This window comes from Pempheris klunzingeri, chromosome 1 (assembly GCF_042242105.1).
Source record: "Pempheris klunzingeri isolate RE-2024b chromosome 1, fPemKlu1.hap1, whole genome shotgun sequence".
NCBI classification, from domain to species: domain Eukaryota; kingdom Metazoa; phylum Chordata; class Actinopteri; order Acropomatiformes; family Pempheridae; genus Pempheris; species Pempheris klunzingeri.
Window position 1 is genome coordinate 20397751 of NC_092012.1, and position 22445 is coordinate 20420195.

Here is a 22445-nt window from a genome sequence, read left to right on the forward strand (position 1 = left end):
TCTTCCTCATCATTCCTCCCCTCACACCCCCTACAACTCAGAATCGTGTTCTCCACCCACTCCTCTTCCCGACAGTCCTCACACCTGCCTGTCTGGTGTTTCCATACCACACCACCCTGTCGACTCAGCTTCTACTCTGCTGTGTCCACCAAATACTCCTGTAACACTGATATAGATGTTCCCCTTTCCCGCTTTGCATTTTTCTTGCCACATTTAGTTGTCCCCCCCCCCAAACTACATATTGAACCTCTGCTTTACTGATATATTTCCCTCCTTCCTCTTTCTTCCTTGTCACCCTCTTTGCTAACTAATGCACCCTCTAATCTACCTCTCATCCCTGCTTGTGCTGAAACCCACAGAATTTTTCCCGACCTTGCTGATTTGCTGACTGAAGGACTTCATATGGTACATCCTGACTGCTGTTTGACGTTTAGGACCTTAAACTTGCAGGGCTGAGGATGAATCTGAACATATGAACCATATGAATTTATTTGATGTTCTTCTATTCATTCCAGTTCATTTCACTGGTATTACCACCTTCATATCCTGTGACTCCTGTGTCAGGTTTCTTAGCACTATCCATATAAATCTACGTAAAATCATTGTCCGCTATCATTACATGGTAGTTGAATGTGATCTATTTCTTTCCTTTTTACCTCTAGCTCGTGGTAGTCTAGACACAAGCATCCATGGAGCCACCACCAGATAATCCACACCCCTGCTGGAATCCAACACAGATCCTATCAAAGCCACGTACGTCCTTTTCAACAAGGAGCAACTTACTCCCCATTCCCTACCCGTCAAGCATCTTAATGTTTGTTCCTTTTGTTTTGCTTTTTTCTTCTATCTTCCTGATATGCTCTGCTCATGTTAACCATGAAAAGGAACTCCCAACTTCCCCAGGGCTGTGTTTTGTCACCTATCTTGTTCTCTGCATACACTAACAGTATCACCTGTAGCAGGGAAGGACTCAGACTTTTTAAATATGCAGATGACATGGCCTTGGTGGCACACATCACTAACACCCAGGCCCTGACACGGTATAAACAGGAGGTCCATACCCTGGTCCAAACATTTGCTGAGAGCTCATTAGAGCTCAACATATTGAAAACCAAAGAGCTATGCTGTGGATCCTCAGGGAAAAACCCAGACCTGTTCCAACCCCTGCAGATCCATGGTCTGGGTGTGGAACAGGTGCAGAGCTTTAAATACCTGGGGACGGAAATTGACACCTGTCTGTCCTTTGGACCACATGCGGACTCTGTGCACAAGAAGGCTCAACAGCGACTCCACCTGCTCAGGAAGCTCAGGTCTTTTAATATCAGCATGGACATTTGAACTCTCGTTTATAAATCACTCATTGAATCCATCCTCACCTATAACATCTCAACCTGGTTCAATCTCCTCACCATCAAACACAAAACAAATCTCTCCCGAATAATAAACCAGGCCAGCAAAATCACCCAAACAGCCCAACTAACAAACAAAAGAAAAATGTCTGTTTTTACCTAGAACAGACAATGAAGTTTAATTGAATTGAATAAATTTAAACGTCCCATTTCCTTTCTAATTCTTTTCCATAAATCCTTAGCTTCATCCCCTCTTCAGTTCTTTGACAGTTTGCATCTTTTCTACAATCACAACCCCACTCACCACCTCATCAATTGCTGCTTTTACTGTCCTGGTTGCACCCCATGAGGTGTTTCCAACCAGATACTGATTTAGGTCCATACATGAGTTTTTCTTCCAAACAGAAAATCCTTTAAGCAGTTGAAAATACTCCCACCAACACCCATCATGTGCAACTTAATTAACAGTCCCTCATTCTACATTATGTCATGGGGTGTATCAGTATCAAAAACATTGCATTTGCTGTCTTTTTATTCACCTGGGGCTTTTTATTTCAATCTCTATTTTTCTCACTGAGTCCATTGTATTCCTTCCTTTCCTCAGACCACTCTGATAACTTGCCAGCATTCCTCTCTTTTCAAGCTCATATACACTCTCTGTTATCATCTTTTCCATTACCTTGCATATATTAGATGTTAGTGCTATTGGTGTGTTGTCAGTCAAGAGGTTGGATGGATCCTTGCTAGATTTTCTTACAGAATCACTACTGTGTCTTATGCACTTGTTAATCTTCCCTCTCACACTCTATTAGAAACGTGTGGTAATAAAGAATGCCTCTTCCCCTTGATGCCTAAGCATAACATGGTGTATCTGTATCTATAGGAGAGGTCAGACGGAATTTCATTCTACTTTGCTGTATGATGACAATAAATCTGATTCTGATTCTGATTCTGATTCTGATCTCACCCTGGAGAGGTTGGTCCTGTTCTATTCATTGCTAGCACCATTTCTGCCAAAGCAAATGGTTCATCAATTACAGGACAATGTATGATCTTTTCTTCCCATCTGTCCAACACACCAGGATGGTGCACACAGAGTGTTCGGAGGCCCCGTTCATTCCTATGAATGTTCCGCACATGGACATCCATACTTGCACATTGTGAGTTTTTGACTAACTGCCCCGTTAACAAAGAGCTCATTTGCAAATTTCTAAATTGAATTTTTTTTCCATCTACAGCCTGTAAAATATCGTCAGTGTTTTTATTATATTGCCAAAATGTCATCCAGCTATCAGTATACGTCCTAATGTGAGGCATAGTTTTTCCTCTGGTGTCACTAAATAGCAACTTTTTACATCACAATCAGTTTAACTTTGGAATGAACATCATAAAGAGGAAAAGAGAATAGACCAAACATACAGTGGTGTGAAAAAGTATTTGCCCCCTTACAGATTTCTTCTGTTTTTGCTTTATTGTCACACTTACATGTTTGAGATCATCAAACCAATTTTAATATCAGACATAGATGACCTGAGTAAACACAAAAAGCAGTTTTTAAATGATGATTTCATTTATTAAGGGAAAAAAGCTATCCAAACCAACCTGGCCCTATGTGAAAAAGGAATTGCCCCCTTCTTGTTAAATCATGAATTAACTGTGATTAACCACATTTTTGAAAGCTGAGTTCAATTTCACTTGCCACACCCAGGCCTGATTACTGCCAGAGCTGTAGAATCAAGAAATCACTTAAATAGACAACATGAAGTAGGCTGAAAGATCTCAAAATGCAACACATCATGCCCCGATCTAAAGCAATTCAGGGTTACAAAGCCATTTCTAAGGCTTTGGGACTCCAGCGAACAACAGTGAGAACCAATATCCCCAAATGGAGAAAACATGGAGCAGTGGTGAACCTTCCCAGGACTACCGGCCTACCGTTACATCTGGCGTAAAACTAACACAGCATTTCGGAGAAAGAACATCATACCGACAGTCAAACATGGTGGTGGTAGTGTGATGGTCTGGGGCTGCTTTGCTGCTTCAGGACCTGGACAACTTGCCATAATTGATGGAACCATGAATTCTGCTCTCTACCAGAAAATCCTGAAGGAGAATGTCCGGCCATCAGTTTGTGACCTTAAGCACAAGCGCACTTGGGTTATGCAGCAGGACAATGATCCGAAGCACACCAGCAAGTCCACCTCTGAATAGCTCAAAAAAAAACAAAGTGAAGGTTTTGGAGTGACCCAGTCCAAGTCCGGACTTAAATCCAATTGAGATGCTGTGGCATGACCTTAAACAGGCCATTCATGCTCGAAAACCCTCCAATGTGGCTGAATTAAGACAATTCTGCAAAGAAGAGTAGGCCAAAATTCCCCCACAGCGATGTGAAAGACTCATCGCCAGTTATTGCAAACGCTTGGTTGCAGTTGTTGCCGCCAAGGGTGGCACAATCAGTTATTAGATTTAGGGGGCAATTACTTTTTCACATAGGGCCAGGTTGGTTTGGATAGCTTTTTTCCCTTAATAAATGAAATCATCATTTAAAAACTGCTTTTTGTGTTTACTCAGGTCATCTATGTCTGATATTAAAATCGGTTTGATGATCTCAAACATGTAAGTGTGACAAAAAAGCAAAAACAGAAGAAATCTGTAAGGGGGCAAATACTTTTTCACACCACTGTACGTACACAGTAAGGATTAAAGGTTACACTGCCAGCTGTACCACCTGAGCTTGTTTACGCTCTCTCATCAGTATTCCAACTTTCATGTGACTGTTATAGCAGAAAATGAACGCAACCACACCAGAGTAAACGTTATTAAGTCTTTACATCTTTTTAAAAGTGTGTGTTGTGCCATTTAGGTTTAATATGCAGTGTGTACCAACCGTTTTTCCTCAGGCAGGTTGTTGGGTCAGTGATGTCTGTGAAAAGGAAAAGGATGTCTGCAGGTGGGACACTCAGGTTCCCAGAGTTCAATAACACAATATAAAGGCTATTGAGTTATATGACTGGTATATATGACACGTGATTTGTCTTCCAAGAATGTTCACCTGGAGCAGACAAAAGGCAGGCATTTAAAAAGCACTGTTTTATTTAAGTTTTTAAATAGTATGTAACACGTGATTCTAAAAAATTAACACGTATGACACAGATGATGGTAAAATCAGACATAATAAAAACAAAAATCCCAAACATACAGGAGTATTTATAATTTATACGAAGAGCCTGTTAGATGTCAGCATTATTTGGACATCACTGACAATGTGCAAAACCTCATTTAACTGGCTAGTCGGGGGGGATTTCTAATCCTTGTTCGGTGTTATATGCAGCTCTTCATTGTATAATATGTATTTGGTTTGGTCACATATTTGTGACTGGATCTTAAAGATTTCCATCCTCAGTAGGAATGGATTTGGGCTGAGTCACAGACAGGGTAGGGAAGTTAGAAATCACTGATATCACATTGTTTGTTTTGCTCTTATCATGGTATTTAGTGACGGTTAAAAAGTAACTTTGGAAAGAGCATCACTGACAAACTGAGGGTAATTTTGGAGGAGATAAAAATGTGGCCTTTCGTTCAGCAGATATTAACAACTTAAATCGTTTGTACAAGGTTTAGTTTGGTTCATTTCTGAAAGTGGTAAAGCCTTCATTTTATACATTTTACTCCAGTAACATCAGTCCTTGTCCACTCCACCTAAGAAATATGCAAATAAACGCTACAAATTCTTTTTTCAAGTCTCCAGATTCTCTCCTGCGTGGGTCTTCATATGAATGATTAAGTGAGAGCGACGAATGAATCTTTTTCCACAAGCGGTGCAGCCGAACGGCCTCTCCCCGGAATGAGTCTTCATGTGGCGCGTCAGATTAGACTGAGCGCTGAATTTCATGTTACATACAGTGCAAATGTAGGGTTTCTCACCAGTGTGAATTATTGTGTGCTTGATCAGATCGGCTTTCTCCCTAAAACTTTTACCACAGTCAGCACAGCTGTGCGGTTTCTCTCCCGTGTGGATTCGTATGTGGGCGTTCATGTTTCCAACTTGTGTGAACCCTCTGCCACAGAAGGTGCACGTGTACGGTTTCTGTCCAGAGTGAGAGTTCATGTGAGTCTGCAGGTAGGAGCGCTGGATGAAGCTTTTACCACAGACGTTGCAGCTGTGAGGTTTTTCTCCCGTGTGCGTCTTCATGTGTCGGGTCAGAATGGATTTAATTCTGAAATTCTTGTTGCAAACGCTGCAGGTGTACGGCCTGTCTGCCGTCTCACCAGCTTGCTGTGGTTTCTTCCTGTTTATACCCGAGTGATACCTTCCACCGTCTCTCCATTCATCGTCACTCCCTTCACTCATCTGACAGTCACTGGTCGGCTCTGATGTAACACAGCCTTCCTTACTGGGCTCTGATTTCAACTGTTCAGATGAGCCACTGGACAAACCGCCTCCACTATTTTCAACCTCTTGGTTTTCATGCAGGAACTGTCTCCCATCTTCTACGCTTCTTTGCACGTAAATGATATTGAACATAGAGTCCTTGGTATCAGCCTCCTCCTGCGTTTCACCTGTCGGAGTGGTCCATAGTTCCTCGTCCTGTTCCTCTTTAATCTGTGGGGGCTCTGGGTCATCCTCACACGGGTCAGTCTCACAGCGCTCAGAGGGAGTGCCCCCTTCCTGGACAGAGAGCTGCTGCTGGTGGGCTGTACGGCATCACACACACAGAAAAGAGATTCAGGCTTTAGTTAGATCAAATACAAATGATGATTTGTAAATATTTAGCTGAGAGCAAGAGCATTCACAGTTCTTTACGCAAGACGACAGGTGCAGTGACACTTGTGTTTCAATGGGTCTGCTTTGTGATGAGGTCTTTGCAAATGAAAGTGAAATTCATTACAAATGCAATGTAATCTAATCAAACTTTGCACTCATTTTGTTACAACCCTTAGTATCATGAAATACACATGTTTTGGGGTCATTATGATGATTATTGGGGTCATTATGTCCGTATGGCAGTGGAGAAGATGGCAGATAAGTGTAAAAATACAGTGTAAATAAGGAAACATATAAAACAGTGTAAAATAAGTGATAACTGTGTTTACTTGTGCTCACAAGCATTTAAAATACAGGGCATCACAGGCACATTCAATCAAATAGACTACAGCCAAATTATGCACAATATACATTTAGAAAGACAGTGATTAGAACAGAAATTCTGCATTATAATACTGCATGTGCAAATTAGCTCCATTTACAACTGACAGCTTAGGTAATTATTTTAATTTCCACTTCCTGCTGCCCAGTGTGTGAAGGAGAGGTGAGCAGACGCTGTGCAGTCTGCTGTGACCAGTGGTGGAAGAAGAGCTCACATCGTTTCCTTCAGTACAAGTAGCACTATGGTGTAGAAGTAAACTTTTAACTCAATAAAAGATCAGCACCACGTATACTAAAAGTACTCCCCTGAGTACAAGAACTTCTAGAATGACCTAATTCAGAATCATCATCAGATTGCAGTGATCGGTGCATTAATGTGGACATCTCTTTAATGTCTCACCTGCTAAAGGTGGAGCTCCTTTGTGGACGTTAACCCTTAATGTAAAATAATGAGATTGTATTGTATTAACTAATAATACTGTATTAGTTGGGTTTGTATTAATGATCTGAATCGAACTAATGCTGCAGTGGAGTAAATAAAGCAGTGCAGTATAAACACAAAGGAGGTGAAGGTGTTACTTGCCTCTGGCTTAGACAGACATCATAACACCATAATGTGTGAGGGCAGACATGCCAGAGCAGTCACTGGCTCATTAAAGTCACCTACTGTGCAGCAGCCTGTTGTTCTGCAGGAGCAGGGTGCAGCTCAAGCTCTGTAGTGTGTGAACACCTGCACGTGTTAGGAGGCACCTGCTCCACATGGCCTCATCACCTCCACCCTGAGGGGGGGGGGGGGGGGGGGGGGGGGGGGCAGGAGGGGAAGAGCTCTGGGACCCACATTCTGCTGCCTGGAATCCGCGCTGTTATTCAGCACTTTCTTAAAAAAAAATAAATAAAAAAAAATAGAGACAACCTTTGTGTCCATTGACAGCCATTTTGCATCCCCCTCCCCCGTTCAGGGATGCAAAATGGCGCTTGTTGCAGTGTGCAGTGTGACTGAGTGTTCAGGGAGGGTGTGTGAGACCCTGGGGGCTCAGCTCTGACCATCACCCCTCTGACTGAAGCTGGACATGAGGTCTGCAGCCTAAAGTTTACCTGGACGTCATGTCGTTACCTTTGAGCCGTCGGTGTTGCTCGACCTCCTGCTTTGGACGGAAAACTACCTCCTCATATTCTTTCATGGCTTCTTCAAAGATGCTGAATATGTCCTCAGCTGCGGCCGCCAGCCGCTCACTGACCGCAGCTTTCAGCTTGTCTGTCTGGAACATTTCGGCGGCTGTCAGAGGACCTGAGTCCTCACAGAGTCCTCACAGAGTCCTGACTGAGGGCTGACTGCTGCTGGGCTGCCAGATACCGAGACACAAACACGCAATTTCAACCACCAAATGACCGTGGCCAGACACAGTGTGTTAGTGTGTGTCAGTGTGTTAGTACAGGGTTATTACTGACCCTCACCATTCACCCACCCTCACCTCCCTATTACCACTACTACTATTACTACTATTACTACTGCTACTAGATTCAAGGCCTTTATTTGTCACATACACAGTATAAATGTGCAGTGAAATGTTCTGCATGCCTATTCCAGACTGAAACAATAATTAAATTAAATAAATATAAGATAACAAGTGAAACAATAAGAGTAGAAACACAAGAAACGCATTAACTGAATTAATTAGGAAATCCACTGGAAGATGGACTCCGTTATGTATTTTGATACATAACCTGACAATTATTCCAATAACTGGATTGGTAATTTATATGGTGGGCCATCGCTGTGCCTCATGCAGTGGACATAGTGAATTTGAGCTGTGATGCTTTTGTGCTCTGTTAAACAAGAAAGATTCAGGAGACAAAACGTGCTGAACAAGGAAAGTGGCTGCAGGAATAAAAAAGGCAGAGTCGCTTATGATAAAACGGACATGGCAACACAAGCCGCTAACAGAGACTGAGGCACACAATGAGTCGCTCTGCATGATGGAGCTTTGCTGCCTCCCACTGGCCATGAAAACAGTGGCGCAAGACCAGAGGAATGGGAAGTGTCAACAATTCCAATAAACCTTTTGGCCACTTCATATTCTTTTAAGATCATCTTTGGCTTAATGTGGAAAATCTCATAGACTGAAACTGCAACACATACAGGATGGTTTTATTTTGTAGGACAACCTACCTTCCTACCTACCTACCTACCTACCTTACTGTCCCCTTGGTTTAAATAAACCAGGTTTGCAGTTTGCATTTGCACCAGGAGATGACATCAAACATCCAGGTAAAGCCTAGGGTCTATCAAAACATTAACCAAAGCACCGTTAACCAAAGGTCCAGGTTGAGAGCCTCTTGACTGCCTCTGTGATACTAATAACAGCTGCACTTTCATGTGACACTTGTGCCAATGCTGTTCAGTGTCAGTATCAGCATGAATGATATTTGCTCCAGTCAGAGCTGCAGCTAGAAAATGCTGATTCATCTGGATGGGCGATGAAATACAAGGTAGGATAAGTTAACTGGCACTTTCAGTAGATGTGATTCTTACTTTTTTCTTCAATTTTTATTCTCCAAACGGATGGAAGCTTGCCTCTCAGCATGCTCTAACGAAGCAAATGCTTTGCTTAAATCAACAACTTGGTTCATCAGCTTATGTTGTATCATTTAACTTCATTTTATGTACTGTTCGCAATTAATGTAGCAACTGAAATATGCAAAAATATTGACCTTTTAATTGTAAAGACACATTATTGTCAGTGATCAATCATTTAGTTATACTTCTTTACTTTCTCATTATTACTCATATTTCACTTTATTCCATTCATATATACTTTATTTTTACTATTTCTTTTCTGTCAGCTTATTCCTGTGAGTCCCCGTCAGGCCAGAAGTACCATTCATGGTATTGTTCGTTTAGACGTGAGGATCAAAGTCCAGTGTTTCAGTACGGTCAGACAATAACATACCATTGGGAGTGGAGGCACTCACACACACACACACACACACACACACACACACACACACACAGCTGAACAGAGATCAGGTCAGGCATCATGTAAACTTTACATGCCAATGTGACACACCAGCTGATTGTGCACAGACCCCACACCTCTGGCTGTCTATTCTGAAAGCCCAGCTGAAGTTAAAACACATTTTTGTTTTCCACACAGCAGTATCGTGTTTTTGCCACTCAGTCTGTGTCCTCAGCTGTTAGTCAAATGGAAAAAAGCTTTTACAGTGGATATGCTCACAGGTGGCACTCTTGTGAATATTTAAATATATTTATCCTTTTGAGAAAAGACATAAATCACATGAAATGAATAGTGATGTCTGTATGGTTCTGGGATGTTCTTTCTGCTTTAAACTGAAAAAGATGAAGATAAGTAGGTGTAGTAGGTAGTAGGTGTCCTGGAACAATTGTTCTTAATAAAATCTAATACAGCAGATTGCAGTGGCTCCGACACTGTGATTTAATTACACTTAGCACCAGAGCATTTTGCACATGGCAGGTCCAGCTGTCAGTTGAACGTGCCCTGCAGTAACATAAGGCTTTTCTTCGCTTTCATGCTTCTTTGCCAGTTCATTGTATTTCTGATAACACGGGAAAGAAAACATTCTGGTGCCATTTATAGCACGACATGTGTTTAAACTTCGTCACGCTGCACTTGAGGGAATCATGAGTGATTCAGACTAGGCCTTTTATATTTTTTTCAGTTCAGTTCAGGGGTTCAATTCATATCAGAGCTCCTTTAATTATTCTGCCTCTGATAGCAGCTGACGCACTCCTGAAATGTGATTCAGCCAAGGTAATTTCCTTCAGACGTTTGCCAAAGAGCTGTATTGCACTTATCACACCGTCATGAAAATGGGGATTGTTCTCTCATTGTACCACAAAACATCAATCTTCCAAAACTTAACAATGTACTGTTCACTGAGAAACATACTGACTCTTTGTCACTGACTCTTGTCTTTCATTTTGATCTGGTTGTAATTGGGTGCCATGTTACCGTTTCGCCCCTGGAGTCAACAACAGTGTGTTGCAACTCCACATTAGCTTACATGCTTGCGGACAAAGTGACAAAGTTAACTTCTCTCAGTCACTGGTTTTTTGAGTGGGCTCACAAAGCCATGCACAGAGATAATGAAAGAGCATTTCACAGCTGAGAAACATTAAAGCTTATTATACTTGTTAGCAAGATGGCTCATTTGGCATAAAGGAGCACAATGTTTGATTGATATTGATTGATATTATTATCTGGGTTCATGTCCTGTTTTTTAATAAAACTGTAAAAGAGTACTCCAAAAAGAACACAGGTGTTGTCCAATTACCAACAACTGAGGCCTGTCCCATCACCACTGATGCCATCAAACAATCAGCTGACACATCTGGTATTTATTAGCTGTTGTTTTCCTCAACCCCAAACCTGCTCGGCTTTAGAAGTAAAAGCGAAAGCTTAAAAAAATCAGTTATCTTCACATTCTAAATATCAGCAGGTCTCCTGATGGCCACAGTTTTAAAAAATGAATTTCTTAGATACAAACTACAACACAGTGGAGATCAGCTATAGGTCACACTGTTTAATATAATACTTGGCTAGCTTTAGTGTCAGCTGCACTCTGATGAGACGACTAAGTCGGCAACACAAGAAGGTGACTTGGCAAAAACACTGGAAGAAGATAATGGTGTTAACATGGATGTCATAAAAAACACTAATGATCAGATTGTTGTCTGTCCTTCTCAGATCAATTGATCTATCGGTGAATACAGATTTGAAAGAAGGGCTCATTGTCTAGTCCATTTCTGCGACTCTAACCATAGCACACACTGCAGATAACCATATCTACTTGCTATTTTTGGTATTGCAGTTGTAATCAAGAGACTGAATTGTGACACGAAACAACAAAATCATGGTTTCACAGCTTGCAGAAGTCACAGTACTGCTGCAGTTTAAGTTGTAGATGAAGCCTGTGAAACATACTGATATGAGTTTGCTGCAGAGCTGCACCTGCTGCAAACTGTGGAAGCAGCAGTTCAGAGGGCTTACAGAATGAGTCGGTGTCACAAGCTTTCTGCGAACCGCCATGATGCAGGTGTCAAGGAGCTACAGGCCTGTGAGGGAGAATTAGTCAGTCAACTGGTGTTTACTGCATATTCAGCATCCCCTTTTAGATATCATTGGAAAACTGATTTTATAGTGAACATTGGATTTATTTCTACATTATTGTAACTTATTGCAATATTCCTACTCCACTAGTATTTACTTTGACCAGTTTCTTACCAGTTTGTACTGTGTAACCCTTTTACTGCTTTAACTACATTCTGTTTGCAGAGCACTTAGTAACCATGTTTTGACTTGTGCTATATAAATAAAGTTTTATCATTTTTGTCATCTATCATCTCATTAACACATTCTGATCCAGTCACTTCACTCTCATTTTCCCGTCTTTGTACTATTTCGTTTTGTCTTTGTTACAGACGCTTGACTTTTTCCTGCCTCTCCACCACTTCTAACAAAGGTCACTGCCAAATTTAGAGAGGCAGAAAAAAAAAGAGAGAGACACACACACATGGAGTAGAGAAACAGACAGGTAGTTGGTCTTTGCTAGACTCATTAGCATCATACACTGAACAAAGTACTTGAATGCTTGACTAAACTGACCTTTCGATCTCCTTCTACATATTAATCATCCAGCTTTTTAATACGCACAGTCAGGTGTAGCTCACTGAGCGCTCAGTGTAGTTTATCAAAGACTAAATTCTCACAGGCACATCATATCATCTAACTTTTCATATTTAAAAAGAAAAGTTCTGTTCTCTGTAGCAATGTAGTGTAACTACAACAAAGTCCAAAAAGGTAAAGGTGATATGAGTTGAGTTCTTTGTCTTGATTTTGTGAAGTCAAACCTGACATCATCATAATCATAAATGGAAATCACCTCCTCTGAAAAAACTTGGTGTGACAGTTCAGTCTTGACTCTGGAAGGCTGGAGAGTGGATCTGTTGTTGTCAGACCCTGAAAATACATAGTTTTAGTTACTGATTAACTAAAATCACATGACAGAAATAATTTCCAGACTAAGAGAGTAGTATCTGAGAAGAATACTCAGCTGGAGGGATTTAGAGCACTCCGTCTGATACAACTGTGATATTTGACTGGATGGTCTTTGTGCCCTTTACAGCTCAGCTCTGTCTTTTTGTTGAGTGATGAAAACACAGCATAAATGTCTTTCAGCAGACTTTGGTGGATGTCTGCCTTTTAATCAGGGAAGCAGCTTCTTGTGTAGCTTTCATCGTGAAATTGAAAGAGAGAGAGGTGGAGATGAAAGGACGAGACTCTAAATAGTGTCAATACGGAGTGTGAAGCCATGCTTTCAGTTGATTACATCTTTATTTTTATTCTTAGTATTCATTTTCTTACCTCTGACATTAATCTTCTTCTTTTCTCTCCTTATTTGACAACATGGCAGCAGAATGACCGTATGTGGGTTCTTTATGGATCTTCGACCACCCATCAAAAGACTTTTTGATGGTATTGATGTTAAGTGATGTCCGTTTATTTGTATTGCAAAATTCTTAACATCGTTACTGTAATGCCGACTGAGGAAATCTGAACACCGTGAACTTCCTCTGTTAATAGATCCAAATGAGCCACATCCTGCATTATAACCTGTGAGTGTCAAGCCGGAAATATTGATATAGATGGAGAGAGACAGATAAAATGTCAGACCAATTTCATGGTCACAAATATCAAGTTTCTTGAGTTCTTAAAATGATTGTGATTTTAGCTGTCAGGTCAGCGACAACAGGCCTCCATTCAAGATCAAGAGCTCTTTCTTCCCATATTACTTAATAAGTCAACATGCTGTGCTTCAGATCATCTGCAGAACCAAAAAACCAAATTCAGGGTCCAGACTGAGGGACTGTGTGCAGCTGTGAGTCTGTGTGTGGACATCAGAATAACTGATAGATTTTCCTGTCTCCAATTATCTCCAGGAGAGGAGGAATCAGGAGTGGATGAGAAGAGAAGAGCTTTCTTGGCAATTGCACATACAGTGGGGCAAAAAAGTATTTAGTCAGCCACCAATTGTGCAAGTTCTCCCACTTAAAAACATGAGAGAGGCCTGTAATTTTCATCATAGGTACACTTCAACTATGAGAGACAGAATGGGGGGAAAGAATCCAGGAAATCACATTGTAGGATTTTTTATGAATTAATTGGTAAATTCCTCGGTAAAATAAGTATTTGGTCACCTACAAACAAGCAAGATTTCTGGCTCTCACAGACCTGTAACTTCTTCTTTAAGAGGCTCCTCTGTCCTCCACTCGTTACCTGTATTAATGGCACCTGTTTGAACTCGTTATCAGTATAAAAGACACCTGTCCACAACCTCAAACAGTCACACTCCAAACTCCACTATGGCCAAGACCAAAGAGCTGTCAAAGGACACCAGAAACAAAATTGTAGACCTGCACCAGGCTGGGAAGACTGAATCTGCAATAGGTAAGCAGCTTGGTGTGAAGAAATCAACTGTGGGAGCAATTATTAGAAAATGGAAGACATACAAGACCACTGATAATCTCCCTCGATCTGGGGCTCCACGCAAGATCTCACCCCGTGGGGTCAAAATGATCACAAGAACGGTGAGCAAAAATCCCAGAACCACACGGGGGGACCTAGTGAATGACCTGCAGAGAGCTGGGACCAAAGTAACAAAGGCTACCATCAGTAACACACTACGCCGCCCGGGACTCAAATCCTGCAGTGCCAGACGTGTCCCCCTGCCTAAGCCAGTACATGTCCAGGCCCGTCTGAAGTTTGCTAGAGAGCATTTGGATGATCCAGAAGAGGATTGGGAGAATGTCATATGGTCAGATGAAACCAAAATAGAACTTTTTGGTAAAAACTCAACTTGTCGTGTTTGGAGGAGAAAGAATGCTGAGTTGCATCCAAAGAACACCATACCTACTGTGAAGCATGGGGGTGGAAACATCATGCTTTGGGGCTGTTTTTCTGCAAAGGGACCAGGACGACTGATCCGTGAAAAGGAAAGAATGAATGGGGCCATGTATCGTGAGATTTTGAGTGAAAACCTCCTTCCATCAGCAAGGGCATTGAAGGTGAAACGTGGCTGGATCTTTCAGCATGACAATGATCCCAAACACACCGCCCGGGCAACGAAGGAGTGGCTTCGTAAGAAGCATTTCAAGGTCCTGGAGTGGCCTAGCCAGTCTCCAGATCTCAACCCCATAGAAAATCTTTGGAGGGAGTTGAAAGTCCGTGTTGCCCAGCGACAGCCCCAAAACATCACTGCTCTAGAGGAGATCTGCATGGAGGAATGGGCCAAAATACCAGGAACAGTGTGTGAAAACCTTGTGAAGACTTACAGAAAACATTTGACCTCTGTCATTGCCAACAAAGGGTATATAACAAAGTATTGAGATGAACTTTTGTTATTGACCAAATACTTATTTTCCACCATAATTTGCAAATAAATTCTATAAAAATCAGACTATGTGATTTTCTGGATTTTTTTTTTTTCTCATTTTGTCTCTCATAGTTGAGGTATACCTATGATGAAAATTATCTTTTTAAGTGGGAGAATTTGCACAATTGGTGGCTGACTAAATACTTTTTTGCCCCACTGTATGAGGATATAGTCTGAGCCAACGTGCACTTTACACCCTCCTGCTGAAGCTCTAATTGGCAGATGAAAAGAAGCAGCTGATGAATTCATATGAGGTGGAAGAGGCATGATGCTGCCATCAGTCAGGTCGTACAAAAGCGAAAAACACGGATTTTCCTCATAGATATGAACAATTGTAGTTGTTCATTTCAGTCACTCAGATGCGCAATGCACACTGTTCAGGGTAACTTGAACCTGCAGAAGTTCAAAAACTGACTTGCAAGAAAGGTTATGGTGTTAAACTTAAATGAAGTACTGCTTCAGTAATAACTAAGTTCAAAGCTCAGTGTCTTCTTTTTAAGAATGATTATTCCGTCTCCAGTTTTCCAGCTGTTGTCTGACCTTTGGATGATTGGTCACACAGCAGTGTTTGTGACTGTCTTGAGTCCAAACCCAGTCATATTAGCCACCACTGCAGCCCTGTCATGTCACATGGACATCTTCACTTTGCAGCAGTCTGGCAGCAGACACATGATGAGCTATAAATCCACTTTAAGCTGCACTGCTGAACTACTTGTTTTAGTGTCATGCAAGTACAAAGATTAGCACACTTGGGTTACACAGGGATAGGGGAGCTTGTTTATACTTTGTATTCAGTTCAACTTTGCTCTTTTAATATTGAAAAAGTTTCAAGTAACATCTTCTGCTGAAAAATATGATTTGTGCATTTTATATGACAGCCTGATCCTGGCCTGCCCTGAATATACATTTCTGTTCAGCAAAATGCATTGGCTGACATCAGGCTGCTTTGTGCTGTTCACCATCTCAGGAGCACACAGAGTGCACACTATATCCACTATACATACACATAAATGTATAATAATGATACACAGCAGTGCTCATCAGCCTGTCATCTTTATTCAGCCACAGTTCTCATCCACATCACACCTCATGTCCTCTCCTGTGATACTTTGCATGCCTCTCCATGGTAATCTTCTGCCGATATGTCCAAACATTCAGCATTCATTGCATTCAGGAGCGATTTCTGATAAAGTGGAAGGTGTTCATACACCTCAACACAACTCTCCACTTCCAAGAGGAAAAATATACGCCGTGGTTTGGTGAAAGTGTGAATACAAACCCCTGCTTTTACAACAGTTACATGTCAAAATATGAAAAAGTTTTATGGTGTACTAGAATGAATGTATGTAAAATGTATAAAGTCAACATAAATGTCTGGCAGCAGACTTTGGTGGATGCTTTTAATCAGGGAAGTAGCTTCCTGTGTAGCTTTCATCATGAAATTGAGAGAGAGAGAGAGAGGGAGAGGGAGAGGTGGAGATTAAAAGAAGAGACTCTAAATAGTGTTCAAATGGAGTGTGAAGCCATGCTTTCAGTTGATTAGATCTTTATTTTTATCATTAGTATTCATTTTCTTACCTCTTCTTAAATCTCTTTCTTTTCTCTTTCTCTTATTCGTCAACATGGCAGCAGAATGACCGTATGTAAGTATATGACAAACTGGCAGATGACCCTCACATTACCTTGTGATTGGAACAAATTTAAATACCCTCACACTTAAACACAGGTGAATCCACATAACCTATGCAGATGTAAGTTAAATCAGCTACAAAGAGCGTCAGGGGGCCCTCCTGTGTTATGACACCTGTGGGTGCACCTTGGGATGTTGGGAAGAGGACAGGAATGAATTATAATTAATGAGTTGTTAGAATGCCATCACATAGATTACAATGAGGTGCACACACACACGGCACACAGCATGGGGACATCACTGTGTTCAGACTCTACTGGGTAGGGCAGGCTCACTCACGCTATAGTTCCTGCTTTAAAAATGACTGACCTACAATTTACAATATCACAACTGGCGCTGCTTGAATGGTAGTTTATGATATGAGTCCGAATAGTTTTTACGTTTCAGTGCAGCAGCTTACTGCTACTTGTAAAATGTTTCACACACAATCACCCAAGAGAGGCTGCAGTCGCTGTTTCCTCTGTTGTGAGAGAACCCGAAGACTTCAAATTATAGTTAATTGAGGGTCAAAGATAAATCAACTTGTTTTGAGACTGACCAGCCTTAAAGCTTCATAAGGTATCAGAACATTTTCTATAATCATCTATAAAAACATGATTATTCTAAGAAATATAAAACAAGAAACATATGAAAATTAGAGTTACACAACAACTGCAGATATACCTGCATAATGAGTTATCTGAGGACATCACAGGTGTTTCTGGGAGTGTAACTGGAGTGAACAGGCAGGGGAGACTGAGGCTGTACTGAGAAATGTCGTTTATTTCCTCTTTTTTATTTCTTAGGTACATTATTGCCTATTGCTGTGAGTTATTGACATATTTATAATTATGTATGGTCTGTGAAATAGAGAACTGCAAAGAATTGCAAAATCCATCCAGCCATCCATCCATTTTCTATACAGCTTATCCGTCAGGGTGGCGGGGGACTTCGGGCGAGAGGCGGGGTATACCTTGGCCAATCACAGGGCCACATACAGACAGACAACCACTCACTCTCACATTCACACCTACGGGCAATTAACCTAATGTGCATCTCTTTGGATTGTGGGAGGAAGCCGGACGCGGAGAACATGCAAACTCCACACAGAAAGACCCCGGGGTCAATCCGGGATTCGAACCCTGGACCTTCTTACTGTGAGGCAACAGTGCTAACCACAGCACCACCATGCTGCCCGAATTGCAAAATGTTGCAAGAAATAAAAAAGGTAAAACAGGTGATGGGGAAGTTAAAAAGTATTAATTACAAAATCAGTTTTCTTCAAGAAACCCGTTGGATGAAGACATTAGGATTCAGAGGAGCCAAGCAGGAGGGGTCATGACTCTCTTCAATAAATCTATTCAGTTTTGCACAAAGTTCAACATTGCAAATGTATCGGCTAACAAAGCAGGTAATAATTCAAGGCACGATATTAACCGAATTTCTTAATTTGGTTAACATCTATGTATCTGATACAGGGCCGGCTCTAGGCATAGGCCATATAGGCGGTCGCCTAGAGCGCCAGCTGCTGGAGGGGCGCTGCTGCAAGCCGGTAATAATTTGCATAATATTGAGCCCAAATTCTTCAGGGACTTGTTTTTCAATCTCTCCCTTCAATTTTGCATAGAGAGCCTTTAAACAAACTATCCTTGACCAAAAGGAAAAATGGTGGCACGCTACATGAAGCAACTTCAGACCAGAAGAGCTATTACCATCCCCTAAAGTCAGGATGGTACTATCAGAGGACCTTTTGAAATGAACAGGGCATTTAGAAAGTTGTATAGTTCTGAAAGAGATCCTGAACTACTAGACTTAAGTCTATACCCACATAATCTTAACATCCCTAATATCTCAGACGGGGAAAGGATGATGTTGGGGGAGGACGTGACCTTAGAGGACATCTCTATGGCAATTAAAAAGCATGGCACCGGAGAAAGCTGCGGGACCAGATGGCCTGCCTGTTGATTTTTTTTATAGAGATATGAATCTTAATTAAAGACACCTCTTCTGCTCTTCTGGAAATGTTTATTGAATTCTTCTTCTTCATCATCACCATCATCTTCATCGTCATTATTTTCATCTTCCAGGAATTATAAAGGTTCACTGTGGGCCTTAAGGGATTTTAAATATATAAGAAGAGTTTTAAACTCCTTACATTCCCAGAGAGAGGAACCTGGGTTCTAGGCATTAGATGCAGAGAAAGCTTGTGCCAGGGTGGAATGGGCATACCTGTTCAAAACTTTTTTTTATGATTTAGGCTATTTGTAATCATTTCTATATTGTTTGTCCATTAATGTATGTGTATCTAACTATATATCACATATATGTATATGTTTATATCATTATAACACTTGATAATTGTGAGTATGCATATATAATGTATTTACTGTATTTATTTACTTTTGCTAAATGCTAAAAGAATAAATACCTGAGGAAATACTCTCTATTTTTGAGACCATTACTCATTTAACCTTTATCCGCTTGCTGTGAAGTGAACAGAAAATTAATTTCCATGAGGAGGTGACAGGCAACAGCATTTTTCAAGGGCATCATGACAGAAGTTATTAAAGTAGGAGAGGATGTTTCTCTGTTCATTCATCAAAATGTATCCAGGCCTTAAACTTTAACTGGCACCACAAGGTCACAAGCCTTCTTCACCATTGTTACCTCCAACGGTTTGCTGTTCCAGTATTTATGCACTGCTGCCGTGCATCATGATCTTTATGATCTTTGTTAAGCATTGGACCCAGTAATCTCTGGACTGTTTCACAGTCGCTGCACCGAGCGAAGTGGGGCTGAAAATAGGATCCAATTTTCCATTTTGAATGGAAATCTGCGCTGTACAATCCATGGAAGCAGACAACCAGCACCCCCTCCTCCACAAAGTAAATCTACCCATAAAATCAGCTTGTGTGTGTCTATTATTTTCATAAAACTCTTTAATTAAACATTATAAAGACACAGACACTGAAGCAAATGATCACACATGAAACTCAACATGACATGACACCAATCATAATTAAAGCTGCAAGCAGTGTTGAAGGGCCCTCGCACCTTTGTGCATGTCGGGGTGTGCGGCGGCTTCGTCCTGTTGCCGGACACCGACCGTTCCATGCGGCTCAGAATTTTCATGTATTTTGGACAGTGCATCAAGGAGTTACATCTTCACTTCCTGTGTCTCATATGTGGCGCTAGAGAACAGCCACTAATCACATCCTATATTTCAGCATATGAAGTGTTGACTACACCGTGAAAATTTCATGCAAATCAAATGATGATTGGCACAAAAGTCTTACTTCCTGTGGTCGCTAATTGGCATGTAGATGTCTTCAGGCCGGGAGTCTTATTAATCATGACAAGTTTGGAACAGATTGGATAATGTACACTGCAGATACAACAATTTCCTGTTTCATGGCGAACACAGCGTCGCCACAGTGACAGCGTTTGACGAAACCTCAAAAGCTTCATAAGTGAGCATCATCCACGTCTTGGGAATGTTTGGACCGAATTTGAGGTGGCTGTGGTTAACCTGCTGAGAGAGAGACATCTGAGAATAAAACATGCACTTCCTCCCGCCACTAGGTGGCGCTATGACTATGGTTCAAAATTGGCATGTACATGTCTTCAGAGCCGGACAGTCATCAAACAGTATAAATGTGGTGAAGATAGGACCTTGTTGAGTGTTACTGCACTTTTAATTTCGATCGAAATTTGCTGCGTTGCCATGGCAATGCCTTTTGATGAAAACTCACAGTTTTCACTACGGACCAACATCAACGTCTTGAGGCTTTCCTGACCAAATTTGAAGTGGATCTGGTCAACTGGCTGGCTTGAGACATCATAGCGAGACTTTTAATACTTTTCATCGTCAATGCCTTTTCTACCAGCTGACCAAGTTTGAAGTGGATCGCTTCAACCCACTAGTTCGTTCATTTATGACCCCAGTAAATTCCTGTTTGGTTTAGGTCATCCCTCCAAGAGACTTTTTTGTACATCTTGAAGAGACACATGAACCCACCAAATTTTGTACACGTACATAAAACGCAGTTCCAGGGCTTGAAATTAGGGGGCGCTATGGAGCCATTTTGCCATGCCCATTTGCAAGACCCATAAAATATGTAATTTTTCACCAAGACTGATGCATGTGCAACGTTTCATGAGTTTTCGCGTATGTTTAGGCCGTCAAACTTGCAATTTATTTCGGATGCATTTCCTTACATTACAATAAGGTCCTCGCTCCGCTTGGTGCTCGGGCCCTAATAAAATGATACTCAGTGAAGGACAAATGGTAAATTGACTGAACCAATGCCTTATTAGATTCACCCACTCACACACCATTCCTGTGCTGATGGCAGGGGCTGCCATGCAAGGTGCCAACCTGCTCCTCAGGGGAAGACTGACCATTAAAACACACACTCGCATGTCGAATCACAGCCTTGGAAGCTTTGGCATGCAGAATGGAGGAAACCAGGGATCGAGCTGCTGGCCTTCTAATTACTGGACCACCTGCTCTACCTCTGAGTGGTACACAGCAGTAAATGGTACTACAGGCTGTGCGAGGGAATTTATGACTTCAGAGCACGTCTGTGTTTTTAAAGAACAGTTCTTTCTCATCCAATTGGAACACTTCAAATAACTTGAATCAAAGTAGTTGTCACAGCATTTCAGAGTAATGATTTGCACGCTTCCCTTTTTGTACATTACACCAGTGAAATGTTCAGATCAATTTGTAACTCTGGAACAGAGGTCATAGAGGCTTTTACTACGGTGGCCCACAAGTACAAAGCACAGCGACATTTCACTAAACATACCAGTACTATAACAAGGGCAAAAAAGATAGGATGCATATGCGCCTGTCTGTTCGTGGCTAATCTCTCACAATACTGGGCCGATCAACCAATTAATATTTTTTGTGTACATGTATGCCTGTATGCTTAATAACCTCTCTAGGTTGTGGTGATCCACAATTTTTGAAAAACGTATCTCTATGGCTGTTTTTACCAACCTTGACTGCTGACCCCTCACTCTTAGCTGGCAGGTAGCATAAATAAATTCACATAAATTCCATACCCAGTATGTTATGATCCCCTAAAGCAGTGTTTTCCATTCCTGGTCCTGGGGGGCCACTACCCTGCATGCTTTAGATGTTTCCCTGCTGATACACTTGTTTTAAATGATCAGCTCGTCATCAAGCTCTGCAGAAGCCTGATAACAATGCATTCATTTAAGCCCAATATTTCTAGGCTGAAAGATTGGATGGACTTTGGTGATCCCTAAACCTTTCCTATGTATATATAGCATACTATATAGCATAAAATCAAGTAAAATACAACATACAGGGCAGCGGTATGTCAGGTCTGTATCAGGAATGTTATAAACTAGTTAAAGGCTGAATTATTTTAATTTTAAAAATATTAAGAGAGCTGACTTGATACATGTGGGTCATGTGTTCCATAATTTGGTGTTGGGAATCTCCAGTAAAGCAGCTGCAGGTGACTGCTGTGTTTCTAAGGTGGAAAATGATGTTTTCCTCACTTTGTTAATGTGGAACTGAGTTTAAATCTAAGGAGTTAGTTGATTCCTTTCTTCCTTTGATATATGTTTTGAACCAATTTAACACACAGTCATGATTGATTTCAATATCATGAGCAATCATACCAAATGCTGCCCTTAGGTCTAAGAGGAACTGAGACTTTTATTCCATTGGGGTGTAGACTCTTTTGTTTCCTGCTTTTGTATTTGCTGAAATGTTTAGTTTTGGACATCAGAGCCACTGCTGCTTATTGATAAAGTGGTAGACAGACAGTTC

The 22445-nt window shown here is 41.3% G+C and overlaps 1 protein-coding gene across 1 annotated transcript; it reads right to left on the reverse strand.

Annotated features, from left to right (window-relative positions):
• Positions 1-4577: 4577 nt before the first annotated feature.
• LOC139204682 (zinc finger protein ZFP2-like) lies at positions 4578-7771 on the reverse strand. Its single transcript, XM_070834640.1, has 2 exons — positions 7610-7771; positions 4578-6044 (listed from the first exon to the last, which is right to left on the reverse strand). Exons 1-2 carry the CDS (start codon positions 7761-7763, stop codon positions 5086-5088), a joined length of 1113 nt encoding a protein of 370 aa, XP_070690741.1. The 5' UTR covers positions 7764-7771; the 3' UTR covers positions 4578-5085.
• Positions 7772-22445: the final 14674 nt, after the last annotated feature.

Bases quoted from the DNA above. Each gene is read 5' to 3' on its own strand.
- LOC139204682 (XM_070834640.1), bottom strand. From the start codon at position 7,763: ATGTTCCAGACAGACAAGCTGAAAGCTGCGGTCAGTGAGCGGCTGGCG. The intron at 6,045-7,609 runs GTAACGACATGA...GATGCCGTACAG, and splicing joins GCAACACCGACGGCTCAAAG to CCCACCAGCAGCAGCTCTCT.